The 18,537-nt window shown below is 48.2% G+C and overlaps 1 protein-coding gene, 1 non-coding gene and 1 pseudogene across 2 annotated transcripts; 2 read left to right on the top strand and 1 right to left on the bottom strand.

Moving 5' to 3' along the window:
- Positions 1–2,846: 2,846 nt before the first annotated feature.
- On the top strand, positions 2,847–2,977 carry LOC120912508 (annotated as a pseudogene).
- Positions 2,978–4,539: 1,562 nt separating this feature from the next.
- Positions 4,540–4,698, top strand: LOC120912477. The gene has a single exon (XR_005743078.1). It is a non-coding gene; the product is annotated as a U1 spliceosomal RNA (small nuclear RNA).
- Positions 4,699–12,487: 7,789 nt separating this feature from the next.
- On the bottom strand, positions 12,488–17,384 carry LOC120910562 (gastrula zinc finger protein XlCGF17.1-like). The gene is made up of 2 exons (XM_040322319.1): positions 17,364–17,384; positions 12,488–13,404 (listed from the first exon to the last, which is right to left on the bottom strand). The coding sequence occupies exons 1-2, from the start codon at positions 17,382–17,384 to the stop codon at positions 12,508–12,510; spliced, it is 918 nt and encodes a 305-aa protein (XP_040178253.1). The 3' UTR covers positions 12,488–12,507.
- Between the last annotated feature and the right edge of the window lie 1,153 nt (positions 17,385–18,537).

Below are 18,537 nucleotides of genomic sequence, written 5' to 3'. Positions count from 1 at the left end.
ATCAAATACTCAGATATAAAATGTTCAGCTGGTAGAAAATGGGTGTAACCAAAGAGAATACATATAGAGGTAGAGAGCAGAAGTCAGGAGTGAGTATATATAGTTGATGAGTCAGGATTATGTACTTCACAACAGAGTATATAGAGAAGGTGTTAGGAATACATAAAGTGCAATATAAATTATGTAGTGAATGTATTTACTATTAATGACCCACCTGTGCTGATCTCTGTAGGAGTGTCCTCCTCTATAAATGTCCCCGTTATTCCATCCTCCTCCATAGACTGCTGATCATCCTTCACATACCTCTCTTCTTCTTCTGCTTTAACCTCAAATTCTATATCGATTGGATCTCCACTCTAAATCAAGAGAAGGATAGAAACTTAAAATGTAATATTGTGACATCACATATAGAAAAGATCCACACAAGTCCATGTCCCAGATGTTCTGTTCAACCAACCTTGTAATGGTGGGGGATGGTGTGATCTTCGTGTGTGGAAACCCGGGAATACAGAGGACCTCCCCCTCCCATAGACTGCTGAGCTCCACTCATCAACGTCTCTTCTTCTTCCTCTTTAATCTCGGCTTTGATGTCTTTCAGTTTCTCATCCTAAACCCCAAAGATGATAGAATATATGTGTAAAATGGAAAAAGAGATAAAATGTCCTGTCAGAGCTTGGAATCATTTTTTAGGTCTCCATGTTCCATTCCACCTACCTGATGATGGTGAGGGATGGTGTGACCTTCCTGTGTGGAATCCCGGGAATACAGAGGATGGGGACATCTCTCTGGTGGGTTCCCATTACTGGATCCATCTGTAGGAAACACACACACTGACTGAATACATTGTTTCTATGTGTTTATCAGATGATGGGGGATCTAGGTGGAGCCTCCGTACTGCTCTCTCCTTTACAATAAAGTCTCCTCTTACCCGGTGATGTGAGGGGCGGCTGATTCTCCATCATGACGTTCTTGTAGAGATCCTTGTGTCCTTCTAAATTCTTCCACTCCTGCATGGAGAAATAGACAGTGACATTCTGACACCTTATTAATTTCCTGGGATTTTGCCTTTGTCCCGGGAAAATGTTTTGGCCAAAAATGGCCTCCGTCTCCACCGCAAAGGTGCCTTTCATCGTGTGTTCAGTGGAGAGGGGAGTGGCAGCCAATCGGCTTCACTCTTCAGTGTACACTTAAACCGATTGGCTGCACGAATCAGAGGCCCCTCCCATCTCCACTGAACACACGGCGCCGCTTGTGAAGTTTGGTTTGCGGCTGCCGTATGCAGGGATGTCGGTGTTACAGAGCCGTAGGCGGAAATGCCAGTGTTAAATCGATGTATGTATTTACAGGTGGGGGGGAGTAACTATGTACATGGGAGGTATGTACAGAGGGAAGGAAGTAACTATGTACAGGGGGGGTTAGTAAATATGTACAGCGGAGGTATTACAGGGGTGGTAGTAACTATGTACGGGGGGTTATGTACAGAGGAGGGTAGGAAATTTGTACAGGGGGGGGGTAGTAACTATGTACACGGGATAACTATGTACAGGGGGGGTAGTAACTATGTACAGGGGAGGTATGTGCAGGGGGGTAGTAAATATGTACAGGGGGTAACTATGGCTCTGCTTGGGACACTGATGTAAGGACTGAGGCTGGGGGTGCCTGGTGCAAGGAGGGACCTTGCCGGGGAGGCACCTGGTGCAAGGAGGGACCCTGCCGGGGAGGCACCTGGCGCAAGGAGGGAGCCTGCCGGGGAGGCACCTGGCGCAAGGAGGGAGCCTGCCGGGGAGGCACCTGGTGCAAGGAGGGAGCCTGCCGGGGAGGCACCTGGCGCAAGGAGGGACCCCGCCGGGGAGGCACCTGGCGCAAGGAGGGACCCTGCCGGGGAGGCACCTGGTGGCAGGCGACGTGACATGCTCAGGGCTTCCACTGATTCATTATTATGGTGGGTTGAAAGATTTCATTAGATATTACAAAGTAATAATAGAAATAATGCGCTTCAATCACCCTGACCCCATAACAACCATGGTGTCGGGATGATTGAAGCGCTAACCCCAGGTGTTTGCAGTATCTTTATCTGCTGCTTGTTAAACTTTATGAAATACACATATTTCTATTGTGGTGTACTGGGTATTTTTGTCTGTATTTCCCTCTGTCTTTCTTCCCTCCCTCCGTCATTCATCTAAGACTCTAACCACACCCCCTCCCGAGCCACACCCATTATTTTGCATAAACCACGCCCATTTTTCACCGCGGCGTGCTCTGTGTGCCACATTTTTAGCCATTTTGCGATGACACGCCTACAAATGAATGCCGTGCCCTCTAATTATAGCAAGGCTCCGCCTACATGCAAAAAAGTGTCCCCTATTTTTTCCCACAATGTTGGCAACTATGCTTATAGGAACCTGACACACACAATGATACAGTCACCATCCAGACACATCCCTTGTCTGTTACTGGATAATGTCCCAGAATTCCCGGCACCGCTCACCTCTCCTGTCAGCAGCTCCATCATCTTCTTGGTGACTTCTAGAATCTTCTCCATGTTGTGTCTCTCAGGTTTTAGGGAGTCACATGGAGGCACTGTGATGGTCATATGATCACCTGACTTCAGAAGAGGAAATCTCTGGATTGGAGAACCAATAGGAAAATCATGTTAGTTTCCCAGAATACTCCTCACCTCTCCGGTCAGGTCTATGTTTTATTAATAGAGATGAGAGTGATGTCATGTGACCTCCCAGAATCCTCCTCACCTCTCCGGTCAGATCTATGTTTTATTAATAGAGATAAGAGTGATGTCATGTGACCCCCCCAGAATCCTCCTCACCTCTCCGGTCAGCAGATAAATGATCGCTTCTCGGCCTTTTGGCTAAGATCAAGTGTAGTATCTGTTCTTATCAGTTGCCAATAGGTGGTGCTAAGCTGACTGTCCCCGGTACCCTGTGGCAGGGGGAAAGGGATGGCAGTCGGCGGACGCTAAGCCTGTTGGTGTGGAGGTGGAAGCCTTCTGATTTGGACAGAGAGGCATGAGGTCGAAGCCAAGAGGCCGGGTCCCTGGCCGTTGGCCTGGATTTGGTGGTAACTGCCCCAGTCAGTTGTTCTGGAGGGAACCCTTGCTTCTCCTTTAACCGGGATGGAGCGGGTAGTACTTCCAGAATGTGATTAGGTGGGAGAGATAGGGGTTGTGGGTGGAGTCTGCGTCAGTAGGCTCTCCCCAACCTCTTCTCCCACCTTCCTGGCTGGGAAGGGTGCTGCCGGTCCGGACCGGGGGCTAGGGACCGTTGAAAAGCCCGTGGAGACTGTGCCCCTGGAGTGGCAGTCCAGGGGTGCCATACATTGCACGAGTGTTTGAGGGGCACTCACCGTGTGGCACCTTCAGGTCACTGATCTCCACACACACCTTTTTGACACCTGCCGCTAGGGCCCGGCCTTTTGGCTAGGACCAGTGGAATTTTTGTTTCCTGGCCGGAGGGCCGGCCAATGTATAGCACATTGGTCACTTTTCCTCACTCTCCCATCTTCCTTCTCCCCACTTTCCTTTTTTATTTTCCCCGTGTTTGTCTGTTTTGTCACTTTTTTGTTTGGTGCACTGCACTTTATGTGTGATGAGTAGGGTGCAGGTCCTCGGACCCGCTCTGAAAGTCTTGGGAGTTGGTGGACCCGGCCTTCTGGCTAAGTTCGCCGGCTCTCATGGGGTCTCCCTTCGGGGGAGCCTCACCGAGGAGGGTTCTGTTCCGGCAGTCCCTCTGAGGATGTTGGGTCCTTGTGGCTTCGGCTGCTTGGACCAAGATGGGTCCATATGGCTTCGGCTGTATGGACCACAGTTTACTCTTTTCCCTGCCAGGAGCCTAACGCCCCGGGGGATCAGAGCTGGGTCCTCTTCGGAGGACCACTTGACGATGCACCCGTCACAGTTTTTTGTTGCACCTCTTTATGTGTGTGCACATTTTTCCTGCACCGGGTGGAGTTTTTGGGCTGTGTTTTGCACGCCACAGGCTTTTCAACAGAAAAAAAAAAAAAAAAAAAATCTTCTTGGTGACTTCTAGAATCTTCTCCATGTTGTGTCTCTCAGGTTTTAGGGGGTCACATGGAGGCACTGTGATGGTCATATGATCACCTGACTTCAGAACAGGAAATCTCTGTATTGAAGAACCAATAGTAATATCAAGTTAAAAATCGCAGAATCCTCCTCACCTCTCCGGTCAGGTCTGTGTTTTATTAATAGAGAAAAGAGTGATGTCATGTGACCTCCCAGAATCCTCCTCACCTCTCCAGTCAGCAGGTAGATGATCTCCAGGGTGAGGTTTAATATCCTCTCAGTCATGGGACTCCGGTTCTCCTCCATCCTCATTGGTGCCAAAATTTGATCTATACAGGTCTCCTTGTAGATGGATAATTGTTGAAAATAAAAGTAAGAATTATTTGGATGGTATTGGTCACACAATAATAGGATGGGGGGAGGGGTAATAGGAGGGATGCTGTACATTTAAGAACCACTGAACTCATGTGAACACATTCAGTTTGAACTATTTAGTGTTTGTAATACTTACCTGGCAGGGGAGACACCATGATCATGAAGGTGGTTCTCCCAGGGCGAGGCACGGCTATTGCACACTCTAGGCCGTGCTGATCGTGGTTGTCTTCCCTGCCGCTTCTCGGCCTTTTGGCTGGGACTGGGTGTGGTATCTGTCCTTATCAGTTGTCAGCGGAGCGCTGAAGCACCTCCTACATGGGGAGGGTGGATGCAATCCAATGACGTCATTGCACCTGGAAGGATGGTTTCAGCAGGGACTACGCTGTGCTGCCCGACAGAATACTGGGGGCCGGCCCATGGTTGAGACTGAGCCATCTGGAAGGGTGCTCCTGGTGAGGATGGGTGCTGTGCTTGGTCTTGGTCTTTTTGCCGAGTTCTAGTCTGGCCTTCTGGCTGGCTGGTGTAAGTGCTATCTCTGTCAGCGATCCGGTAGGAGGAGCTGGTAATGCCCTGGGATATGACGGGGCAGGACCGTGCAAATCCGCCGGGTTGGCTGGCAGGGGTGGAGGGCTGCACTGGTCGGTCGGGGGGTCGGATATGGAACGAAAAGCCTATGGTGCATGTGCCCCTGGAGTGGCAGTCCAGGGGTATCTGAAGATCACTGTGTGTGAGGGACACATTGATTGAAGGATACCACGGTCACTGCACCAGATACACGCTTTTTTTAGCACCTGCCTCCTGGGCCGGGCCTTTTGGCTAGGACCGGAGGAATTTTTTATTCCTGGCCGGAGGGCCTGGTCATTGTTTCACCACAATGGCCACTCCTTTCACTCTCCTCTCCACTATCCCTTCCCCCACTTTATTTTATTTAAGCCTGTGTTTGTCACTTTTTTGTCTTTTTTTGTTGTGCACGTTTTGTCTCACTGTGTGATTAGTAGGGTGCGGGTCCTCGGGCCAGCCCTGAACGTCTTGGGAGTGGGTGGACATGGCCTTCTGGCTTAGTTCGCCTGCTCTCATGGGGTCTCCCTTCGGGGGAGCCCCACCTAGTACTGGGAGGGTTCTGTTTCGGCAGTCCCTCCGAGGAAGTTGGGTCCGTGTCGGCTTCGGTTGCTCGGACCACAGTACCTCAGTCCCCGTCTGGAGCCTAACGCCCCGGGGGATCAGGGTTTGGGTCCCTCTTCACAGGAGGACCACTTGACGTTGCACCCGTCTGCACGTTTTTGTGAACACTCTTTATGTGTGTGCACATTTTTTCTGCACCGGGTGGAGTTTTTTGGGTGTGTTCACACGCCATAGGCTTTTCAAAAAAAAAAAAAAAAAAAAAAGTGTTTGTTACAAGGTCCCAGTACCGTCTTGGCCTGCTGGATTTGCTTTGTTGGGTTTATTTTTTTTCTGAACTGGTTTCCATTAGTTTTAGAACTGGAACGATAAATACAATGGAACCTCGGATTACGAGTATAATCCGTTCCAGGAGAATGCTCGTAATCCAAAGTACTCGCATATCAAAGCAAGTTTTCCCAAATAATTTTTTCCGCATTGACTTCAATGGCATGCAATAGCACATGCGGCCAGAGGCGGGGGGGGGGGGTTTGGTGTTCTGATGTTCTGAATTCCAGTACCAGGCTCTGACACAGTCTATGTCATGGGAAGGTATTGGACGGCTCCCCCAGACCCACAACACGGTCCTGCTATGCGAGTCTGCACAAACAGATCCTCTAACGCAGGGGTCCTCAAACTTTTTAAACAGGGGGCCAGGGAGAGGACAGAGAAGGAGAAGTCAGGCGGAGGGTAGGACAGAGTGGGAGCAGCCAGATGAAGGGGAGGACAGGGTGGATACAGCCAGGTGGAGTGGAGGACAGGGTGGATGCAGCCGAGTGGAGGACAGAGTGGGAGCAGCCAGGTGGAGGGGAGGACATAGTGGGAGCAGCCAGGTGGAGGGGAGGACAGAGTGGGAGCAGCCAGGTGGAGGGGAGGACAGAGTGGGAGCAGCCAGGTTGAGGGGAGGACAGAGTGGGAGCAGCCAGGTGGAGGGGAGGACAGAGTGGGAGCAGCCAGGTGGAGGGGAGGACAGAGTGGGAGCAGCCAGGTGGAGGGGCGGACAGAGTGGGAGATGCCAGGTGGAGGGGAGGACAGAGTGGGAGCAGCCAGGTGGAGGGGAGGACAGAGTGGGAGCAGCCAGGTGGAGGGGAGGACAGAGTGGGAGCAGCCAGGTGGAGGGGAGGACAGAGTGGGAGCAGCCAGGTGGAGGGGCGGACAGAGTGGGAGCAGCCAGGTGGAGGGGAGGAGAGAGTGGGAGCAGTCAGGTGGAGGGGAGGACAGAGTGGGAGCAGCCAGGTGGAGGGGAGGACAGAGTGGGAGCAGCCAAGTGGAGGGGAGGACAGAGTGGGAGCAGCCAGGTGGAGGGGAGGACAGAGTGGGAGCAGCCAGGTGGAGGGGAGGACAGAGTGGGAGCAGCCAGGTGGAGGGGCGGACAGAGTGGGAGCAGCCAAGTGGAGGGGAGGACAGAGTGGGAGCAGCCAGGTGGAGGGTAGGACAGAGTGGGAGCAGCCAGGTGGAGGGGAGGACAGAGTGGGAGCAGCCAGGTGGAGGGTAGGACAGAGTGGGAGCAGCCAGGTGGAGGGTAGAACAGAGTGGGAGCAGTGAGATAGATGGGAGGTAAGTTCTTACCTTGGAGGGTAATAAAAGAATCACTGGCTGCCTCCACTCAAAGCTTGTCAGTTTCATTTTCATCGCGCTGCCCTGATGGGGGGGGTCGGTATCAGCACAGCCAGCTCACTAGTTTCAGTCCACGGGCCAGGTAAATCACACTGGTGGGCCGGATCCGCCCCGCGGGCCGTAGTTTGAGGCCCCCCTGCTCTAACGAGTGTGTACCCAGTGTGAAGTACTCCTTTTCTTCATTCCACTTGGTGTCCTGGAACATATTACTTGATCAGTAACATGGGAAGAAGATGAAGGCTGCCTTCGTTCCCTGTAAGGAAACTGCAGGTAGGAGGACCATCATAGAGCAAGAATCCTCCCTCCGTACCACTACCTTGGAAGCCTATTGAGCCCTACAGCCTCCTCTTCCCTCAGAGCTCTGGAGCCCGACGAACCGCTCGGAATCCTTCAGAATCACCATCATCTCAGAGGCCCCCGGAGTCTTTAGCCATATTACCCCCTCACAGCCTCTCAAGAACATATTACTAGAATTTAAGCCCAACATGAAGACAATTAGCCAGATTCACGTAGGTGGGCGCAACGTTACGAGGCAAGTGCTGTATTCACATAACACTTGCCTCCTAATTTACTGCGGCGTAGCATAAATGGGCCAGCCTAAGCACGCCTAATTCAAATGTGGAACAGGGGGGCGTGTTTTATGTAAATGACTGGTGACCTGACGTGATTGACGTTTTTAACGAACGGCGCATGCGCCGTCCGTGGACATATCCCAGTGTGCATTGCTCCAAAGTACGCCGTTTCGACGTGAACGTAAATTACGTCAAGCCCGATTCGCGTACGACTTACGCAAACGACTTAAAAAGATAGGCCTGTTCCGACGTCCATACCTTGCATGGGATGCGCCACCTAGGGAGCAGCTTTATCTTTACGCCGGCGTATCTCTAATGTAAACGGCGTAACTAATTGCGACGGGCGCACGTACGTTCGTGAATCGGCGTATCTAGTCATTTGCATATTCTACGCCAAACTCAACGGAAGCGCCACCTAGCGGCCAGCGTAAATATGCACCCTAAGATACGACGGCGTAGGAGCCTTACGCCGCTCGTATCTTAGCCTAATTTAAGCTTATCTGGTTTCCAGAATACGCTTAAATTTGTGACGGCGTAGATTCAGAGTTACGACGGCGTATCTACTGGTGTAAACCTATCTGAATCCACCTAGATGATCCGGCCTCCTAAGTGGGGAAATGTTCTGACTCTTAAGGGGTTAATCAACGTTTCCACACTATATATGTGTGTATCATCATCAGCTGGAGATAAAAGACGTCACAGTGACTACGGAGGAAGAGGACGGACATGACGGGGTTACTGGGTGTAAATAGAAAATAAGATCTTATTACCTCCTCTGCTGTAACGTTCCAGCAACGTCTCCTCTCTACTTCCTCCCAACCTTGGCTCTAACCTGGAACTTCTTATTTGGCAGCTGACATCACTTCCTGTCTTCCATAGAGACTTCCTGTCTTTGTAGATATACGATCACCACCTTGTGGAGCTCAGAAGAACTGCAGCCCTGAGAAACACCTCATAGCGTGAACTCGGCTTTGTCCTTTCATCTCCTCTGTCACCAAGGAGGATAGATATATATTCCTGCTTAGTCCGACCTTTCTCAGCCAGGGTTCCTCCAATGGTCGCTAGGAGTTCTTTAAAAAATAATCAGTTTCTGTTTCTCACTGGGGATGAACTTTGGGTTTCAGTTGGCATAATGTCGATCCAAACCGATAGGCTCACTATGCAAGCCGCTTAGGGCCCCCAAATCACTAGAGGCCCCGTCTGGTGAGAAGTCATTTTCGGCCCCTCACCCCGCTTCTCAACTTGCTGGCTGCATGGGAGAAGAGGTATCTGAGGACCCCTGTATTGTTAAAGGTGACTTCCATGTTCCAGTAAGTGATGTCACCATGACTGTAGCCTCTGACCACCTCTTGTGCCATATCTGCAGCCTCTGACCACCTCTTGTACCATGTCCGCAGCCTCTGACCACCTCTTGTACCATGTCCACAGCCTCTGACCACCTCTTGTAACATGTCCGCAACCTCTGACCACCGCTTGTAACATGTCTGCAGCCTCTGACCACCTCTTGTACCATGTCCGCAGCCTCTGACCACCTCTTGTACCATGTCCACAGCCTCTGACCACCTCTTGTAACATGTCCGCAACCTCTGACCACCGCTTGTAACATGTCTGCAGCCTCTGACCACCTCTTGTACCATGTCCGCAGCCTCTGACCACCTCTTGTACCATGTCCACAGCCTCTGACCACCTCTTGTAACATGTCTGCAGCCTCTGACCACCTCTTGTACCATGTCCGCACCCTCTGACCACCTCTTGTAACATGTCCGCACCCTCTGACCACTTCTTGTACGATGTGCACAGCCTCTGACCACCTCTTGTACCATGTCCGCACCCTCTGACCACCTCTTGTACGATGTGCACAGCCTCTGACCACCTCTTGTACCATGTCCGCACCCTCTGACCACTTCTTGTACGATGTGCACAGCCTCTGACCACTTCTTGTAACATGTCCGCACTCTCTGATCACTTCTTGTACGATGTGCACAGCCTCTGACCACCTCCTGTACAATGTCCGCAATCTGACCACCTCCTGTACCATTGTTGCAGCCTCTGACCACCTCCTGTACCATGTCAGAACAGCCTCTAACCATCTCTTGTACCATGTCCACAGCCTCTGACCACCTCTTGTACCATATCCGCAGCCTCTGACCACCTCTTGTACCATGTCTGTAGCCTCTGACCATCTCCTATACCATGTCCGCAGCCTCTGACCACCTCCTGTACCATGTCTGCAGCCTCTGATCACCTTCTGTACCATGTCAGTGCAGCCTCTAACCATCTCTTGTAGCATGTCCGCAGCCTCCCACCACCTCTTGTAACATGCCCGCAGCCTCTGTCCACCTCCTGTATCATGTCCACAGCCTCTGACCACGTCTGCAGCCTCCCACCACCTCTTGTACCATGTCTGCAGCCTCCCACCACCTCTTGTCACATGTCTGCAGCCTCCCACAACCTCTTGTAACATGTCCGCAGCCTCTGTCCACCTTCTGCATCATGTCAGCGCAGCCTCTAACCATCTCTTATATCATGTCCGCAGCCTCTGTCCACCTCCTGTTTTTTCCCTTACATGTCCCCCTCAAATATACAGCGACTGCACTTCCAGTTAGAGATGGGCGAACGGTTCGGCCCAAGCATGAGTTCAGGCCATTCATTTGCCTGTTCGGCCATTCACCGGACACTTAAATTTGTAGGGTGTTCGCCCCGACAAACACCCTGCAAAGCACTGAGCTCTGCACCCTGATTGGGCAAAGCTTTGCCCAATCAGGGCACAGTGTAAGCTGGTTGTTATGGAGCGGGGCAAGTAAGCAGGCCACAGTGTCTGTAACAACCGATAAGTCAGTAGCTGTCAATGGGCTTCCCCACTGACAAGACACCGTTGGATTCGTAGTGTGCGCAAGTGTCCTAATATTAAAAATCAGCAGCTACAGTATTGCTACGCAGTCATGTTGGAACAGGAAGGTGCCGTCCCCAAACTGTTCCCACAAAGTGGGAGCATGAAATTGTCCAAAATGTCTTGGTATGCTGACGCCTTAAGAGTTCCCTTCACTGGAACTAAGGGGCCAAGTCCAACCCTACACCATAATCACCCCTCCACCAAATGATTTGGACCAGTGCACAAAGCAAGGTCCATAAAGACATGGATGAGCGAGTTTGGAGTGGGGGAACTTGACAACCAGCCAACATCAGTGCCTGACCTCACAAATGCACTTCTGGAAGAATGGTCAAACATTTCCATAGACACACTCCTAAACCTTGTGGACAGGCTTCTCCCTCCCTGATATAATGGCTGAGCTACAGAGATTCCATTCGCTATCAAATTTTAAAATCAACTATAGTAAGTCGGAGATTCTTCCTCTTATCATTCCCTCGGATTTACATGCTCGGTTACAAGTCTCCTTTTCCTTCACATATTTAGGCATACATCTCCCAGCCCAATGCTCACAATTATATACCCTACGGACTAATGCTGCGTACACGTGGTCCGAATTTCCGACAACAAATGTTCGATGTGGGCTTGTTGTCGAAAAATTTGACCGTGTGTATGCTCCATCGGACATTTGCTGTCGGAATTTCCGACAACAAATGTTTGAGAGCTGGTTCTCAAATTTTCCGACAACAAAACTTGTCGGAAATTCTGACGCACAAAATTCCACGCATGCTCGGAATGAAGCAGAAGAGTCTCACTGGAGAATAAACTTAATTTTTCTCGGCTCGTCGTACGCGTTGTACGTCACGGCATTCTTGATGTTCAAATTTCCGACAACATTTGTGTGACCATGTGTATGCAAGACAAGTTTGAGCCAACATCCGTCAAAAAAAAAACAAAAAAAACATGGTTTTGTTGTCGGAATGTCCGACCGTCTGTACGCGGCATAAGACTGGGATGCCATTATAGGTCATGTGCTGGTAAAGGCAGGCATCCCAATACTTTTGGCAATATAGTGTATATTTTCATTGACTACACAGTTTATGAATTTATTTGCATACGACTTAATTAGATCTTTATATTTATTTCGTTTTTGCGCACATATAACATATTGAGCAGAAATTTGGCACTTCATAAGCATGTATACTCCACGTGTATTTACTGGAAATAAGCAGCGCCACTCCCACCTCACAACCCTATATTGTTCTTTGACTCTATTGCAGTAGTAGTCTCAGCACAGAGTATATTTGATCTTATTTATTTTACATCCGGTCTATAGCGCAGAACATTTCTTCTTTGTTTATATTTAAATTAACACAATAATTTCCTATGATCATCAGCTCCATCTTCTGGCCATAATGTGGAATTAGTAGCGCAATATCGCATTATTGCCACTAGATGGAGCTGATAGCCATAGGAAATCACTTTATAAAATAAAATACGACCAATATTTGTCATGGCTGGAAGAATGCGCGTCACACTCACTCAACTAAAATATTTAAAAGCAGACCTCGAAGTGTTTGTGATAGCCCACACTACATCATATACTTTTTTATTTTTCTCCTGCTATCAATGGCCGACACGGTACAACACTTCATCCATGTCTTTGGTGATCTCTGATCTCCTTATCAACTGTTTCTTACATGATGAAGATCAGCCATGGAGTATATCTGAGGTGTATATCAGGGTGTGCTTCTTTCCCACATGTCCAGCAACATTCATATACAAGACATTTCCCGCACTCAAGACACTAATACACCCCAAGGGTTGTGTGGGACCCCCTGATGTACAGGAAGACAGGACTTCAGTGAGGAAAAATTTCCTCACTCAGGACAGGAAAGTGGCTTCTCTCCCGTGTGAGATCTCTGATGTCTGCGAAAAGAGGATATGTCTGAAAAACCTTTGCTGCACTCAGGGCAGGAATACGGCTTCTCCCCCGTATGAAACCTTTGATGTGTGACAAGATGGGATTTTACAACAAAACATTTCCCACACTCAGAACAGGAATACGGCTTCTCTCCTGTGTGCCATCTCTGGTGTCTGCAAAGTGAGGATTTGTCTGAAAAACATTTCCCACACTCAGGACAGGAATATGGCTTCTCCCCCGTGTGTTTTCTCTGATGTGCGACGATTTCAGATTTTTTTATAAAACATTTCCCACACTCAGGACAGGAATACGGCTTCTCACCGGTGTGCAATCTCTGATGATAACTGAGAGCAGACTTCTCTACAAAACATTTCCCGCACTCTGAACAGCAAAAAGGCTTCTCCCCTGTGTGAGACCTGTGATGTGTGACAAGACGTGATTTATATAAAAAACATTTCCCGCACTCAGGGCAGGAATACGGCTCTTCCCCTGTGTGAGACTTTCGATGAGCGACAAGAGCTGATTTATTTGTAAAACACTTCCCGCACTCAGGACAGGAATATGGTTTTTCTACCATGTGAGTGCTTTGATGTTGGACAAGAGTTGATTTTTGTCCAAAGCATTTCCCGCACTCAGGGCAGGAAAACGGCTTCTTCCCCATGTGAAATTTCTGATGTCTGTCAAGACTGCACTTGACTGAAAAACATTTCCCGCACTCAGGGCAGGAATAGGGCTTCTCACCTGTGTGAGATCTTTTATGTATATCAAGGTGAGATTTATAATAGAAACACTTCCCGCACTCAGTACAGGAAAACCTCTTATCAGTTGGAAGGACGGCACCGTCTCTCACAGTCTGAGGTTCCCCAAAATAAGAGGAATACGATGGTCCGGCACCGTCCCGCACAGTCTGAGGTTCCTCAGGATAAGAGGAATACGATGGTCTGGCACCGTCCCGCACAGTCTGAGGTTCCTCAGGATAAGAGGAATACGATGGTCCGGCACCGTCCCGCACAGTCTGAGGTTCCTCAGGATAAGAGGAATAAGATGGTCCGGCACCGTCCCGCACAGTCTGAGGTTCCTCAGGATAAGAGGAATACGATGGTCCATCTACACTGTGTGGTGCTGGATGGACATTTGAGGTAGTCAGGTTTTCTCCTGGACTATACTGTGTGATGTCCTCATCTTCTACTTTACAGTCTGGAGACAAAGTGAGACAATCCTCTGAGGTTTTCCTCATCTCCCGTCCATCTACTAAAATAGAAATACAAAGATTATTACTAGACATGAGCTGATTGGTTCCCCTAAACCAGGACTCCGCCCACATCAGGCAGTTTTGTCTCTGAGGATCTTACAATTCCCCCCTCAAGGTAACTAGTAAATTGCTCCTCTGATCTCCTACCAGTTAATTTCTTTCCTAAAATTTTGGGCAGTGCTTCACTGACTTATTCCGTTTGTATCATTAGTTAGGTATGACAGGGGGGATCACCTATATGGGGTTAGCTTTAAAACCAGTTTGGTTATTTGGGTGATATAAAATGTCCAGCTGGTAGAAAATGGGTGTAACAAAAAAAACAAAACACATATTGGCCCAGATTCACGAAGCAGATACGACGGTGTATCTCAGATACACCATCGTATCTCGGATTTTTTCTGGTCCTATCTATGCACCTGATTCATAGAATCAGATACGCATAGATAGGGCTGAGATCCGACAGTGTCACACTGTGTTACACTGTCGGATCTTTTTTTTGAATTAAAAATGGCGCCGGGGGCGATCCCGCTGATTTACACTGAATAATATGTAAATCAGCGAGATACGCGAAATTCACGACCGTACGCGGACCCGTCGCAGTGTTCTTACGTCGTTTCCGTAGCGCGGTACCCGTCGTATACTTACCCATGCTAAAAGCAGGGGTAAGTATTGTTAAGTATGGCCGTCGTTCCCGCGTCGATTTGTATTTTTTTTACGTAGTTTCCGTAAGTCGTTCTCGAATACGGAACTACGTAGTTTGCGTACGCATCGAAACCACTGACGTCCTATTGACGTCAGTGGGAGCAATGCACGCCGGGAAATTCCCCGGACGACGCATGCGCATTTAAATCGGCGCGGGAGCGCGCCTGATTTAAATATGACACTCCCCTAGCCGCGGAATTTGAATTCCGCTGGGGGATTTAGGATCCGCCGTCGCAAGTTTGGAGGTAAGTGGTTTGTGAATTAGCCACTTGCCTCCTAAACTTGCGGGAGCGGATCTTAATTCACGTAGAACGAGCGGATCTATAGATCCGCTGATCTACGTGAATCTGGCCCATTATGTTTATATATAGCAGTGTGTAGAGGGGAGAGAGCAGAAGTCAGGAGTATGTCATGTATAACATAAAGTATATACTGAAGGTGTTAGGACTACGTAAAGTACAATATAAATTATCTAGCGAATGTATTTACTATTAATAACCCACCTGTGCTGATCTCTGTAGGAGTGTCCTCCTCTATAAATGTCCCCATTATTCCATCCTCCTCCATAGACTGCTGATCATCCCTCACATACGTCTCTTCTTCTTCTTCTTCTTCTTTAATCTCAACTTTTATATCTATCAGATCTTCACCCTAAACCAAGAGAAGAATAGAAACATAAAACATAAGATTATATATTGTGACATCACATATAGAAAGATTCACACATCGTCTCACAAGATGTTCTGTCCAACCAACCTTGTAATGGTGGGGGATGGTGTGATCTTTCTGTGTGGAATCCCGGGAATACAGAGGACCTCCCCCTCCCATAGACTGCTGAGCTCCACTCATCAACATCTCTTCTTCTTCCTCTTTAATATCAGCTTTGATGTCTTTCAGTTCCTCGTCCTAAACCCCAAAGATGATAGAATATATGTGTAAAACGGAACAAGAGTCTACATAGAAGAAGAATGTCCTGCCAGAGCTTGGAGTTATTATTTAGGTCTTCATGCTCAGTCCCACCTACCTGATGGTGGTGGGGGATGGTGGGATCTCCTTGGGTGGAATCCTGGAAATACAGAGGACGGGGACATCTCTCTGGTGGGTTCCCATTACTGGATCCATCTGTAGGAAACACACACACTGACTGAATACATTGTTTCTATGTGTTTATCAGATGATGGGGGATCTAGGTGGAGCCTCCGTACTGCTCTCTCCTTTACAATAAAGTCTCCTCTTACCCGGTGTGAGGGGCGGCTGATTCTCCATCATGTAGAGATCCTTGTGCCCATCTAAATTCTTCCACTCCTACATGGAGAAATACACAGTGACATCCTGACACCTAATAGGAACCTGATACACACAATGATATGCCGCGTACACACGCTCGGAATTTCCGACAACAAATGTTCGATGGGAGCTTGTTGTCAGAAATTCCGACCATGTGTAGGCTCCAATGGACATTTGTTGTCGGAATATTCGACAACAAAAATTTGAGAGCTGGTTCTCAAATTTTCCAACAATATCTCGTAAATTCCGAGCGTGTGTAGACAATTCTAACACACAAAATTTCACGCATGCTCTGAATAAAGTACGAGACGGAAGCGATTGGTCTGGTAAAACTAGCGTTCATAATGGAGATAGCACATTCGTCATGCTGCAAAGAGCAGTAACGGACTGAAAAGCACGAATCGTCTCTCACCAAACTTCTACTAACACGAGATTAGCAGAAGGAGCCCAAAGGGTGGCGCACTTGGTATGGAACTTCACTTTTATTGTGCTGTAGTGCGTGCTGTATGTGACCGCGTTCTTGACGTTCGCAATTTCTGACAACATTTGTGAGACCGTGTGCATGCAAGACAAGTTTGAGCCAACATCCGTCGGAAAAAAATCCACGGTTTTGTTGTCGGAATGTCCGATTGTGTGTACGCTGCAATACAGTCACAATCCACACACATCCCTTGTCTGTTACTGGATAATGTCCCAAAATTCCCGGCACCGCTCACCTCTCCTGTCAGCAGCTCCATCATCTTCTCAGTGACTTCTAGAATCTTCTTCAGGCAGTGAGGTGGAGGCACTGTGATGGGCGATGTCCTGTGAAGATGGCTGCTGGGTGTTAATGGATCGCCAGACATTTTCTTCACTACTTTGTAATCCTGAGTAAATGGAGAAAATTATCACTAAAGACTTCCTAGAATCCTCCATATTTTACCTCCTCACCTCTCGGGTCAGGTCTGTGTTTTATTAATAGAGATAAGAGTGATGTCATGTGACCTCCCAGAATCCTCCTCACCTCTCCGGTCAGGTCTGTGTATTATTAATAGAGAGGAGAGTGATGTCATGTGACCTCCCAGAATCCTCCTCACCTCTCCGGTCAGGTCTGTGTATTATTAATAGAGATGAGAGTGATGTCATGTGACCTCCCAGAATCCTCCTCACCTCTCTGGTCAGGTCTGTGTTTTATTAATAGAGATAAGAGTGATGTCATGTGACCTCCCAGAATCCTCCTCACCTATTCAATGAGGTCTATGTTTTATTAATAGAGATAAGAGTGATGTCATGTGACCTCCCAGAATCCTCCTCACCTCTCCAGTCAGGTCTGTGTTTTATTAATAGAGATAAGAGTGATGTCATGTGACCTCCCAGAATCCTCCTCACCTCTCTGGTCAGGTCTGTGTTTTATTCATAGAGATAAGAGTGATGTCATGTGACCTCCCAGAATCCTCCTCACCTCTCCGGTCAGGTCTGTGTTTTATTAATAGAGATAAGAGTGATGTCATGTGACCTCCCAGAATCCTCCTCACCTCTCCGGTCAGCAGGTAGATGATCTCCAGGGTGAGGTCAAATATCCTCTCAGTCACTTGGCTTTGGTCTTGGTCCATGCTTGTTGATTTGGTCATGTGATTTAAACAGGACACTCCTCTCTGTCAATGAATAATATATTGATCACATAGGTCTCTCCTGAACCTCTTGGTATACTATATTACAGGCCTCATTTTCAATGATCTGAAAGAAAACCAGAGATAACCTTTTAAGTACAGCTCAAATCAGAAATGTAGCTCTCTTACTCCTGCTCTGCAGACCTTGGTGGTTTAACTGTTCAACTGTCACAGAAGTAAGGTAAACAGTGCCAAAGAATTGCTTCCTGCTCACCAGATCAATATGCTTTACATTGGCTGCATTCTGTTATAAGCTCACAGTCAAGCCATGAACTTATATCAGAAATCTCTCCAGACGCTATTGGGTACTTAAATAGTACAGTTTATATGGTGGGTGAGAACAAAGAAAGGAACAGCGGAGAAGTAAAGGTTTGACTCCAGAAAAGGGAAAATTCTAAACTGAGTTTAAACCGTTTTTTGATCTTCTTGCTTTGTATTTCCAACACCAGGAAAACCAGAGACAAGCTGGATAAATGGCTCTATATTTAGGATGTATCCGGTCTATAAACCAGAGGCTCTGGATGGACAGTTGGATAAATGGCTCTATATTTAGGATGTATCTGGTCTATAAACCAGAGGCTCTGGATGGACAGTTGGATAAATGGCTCTATATTTAGGATGTATCCGGTCTATAAACCAGAAGCTCTGGATGGACAGTTGGATAAATGGCTCTATATTTAGGATGTATCCGGTCTATAAACCAGAGGCTCTGGATGGACAGTTGGATAAATGGCTCTATATTTAGGATGTATCTGGTCTATAAACCAGAGGCTCTGGATGGACAGTTGGATAAATGGCTCTATATTTAGGATGTATCTGGTCTATAAACCAGAGGCTCTGGATGGATAGTTGGATAAATGGTTCTATATTTAGGATGTATCTGGTCTATATATTTTAATTTTATATATCTACAGTATATAAATAAGAGGGGGACGAACATGATGGGGGGTTACTGGGTGTAAATCGAAAATAATATCTCATTACCTCCTCTGCTACCAATTCCAGCAATATCTCCTCTCTGTTTCCTTCCCAACTCACCTCTGACCTGGAACTTCCTGTCTGCATGACATCACTTCCTCTCTATACCTGCTATTAC

Source organism: Rana temporaria, chromosome 8 (genome assembly GCF_905171775.1).
Source record: "Rana temporaria chromosome 8, aRanTem1.1, whole genome shotgun sequence".
NCBI lineage: Eukaryota > Metazoa > Chordata > Amphibia > Anura > Ranidae > Rana > Rana temporaria.
This window is presented reverse-complemented; position numbering and strand designations above follow the sequence as displayed.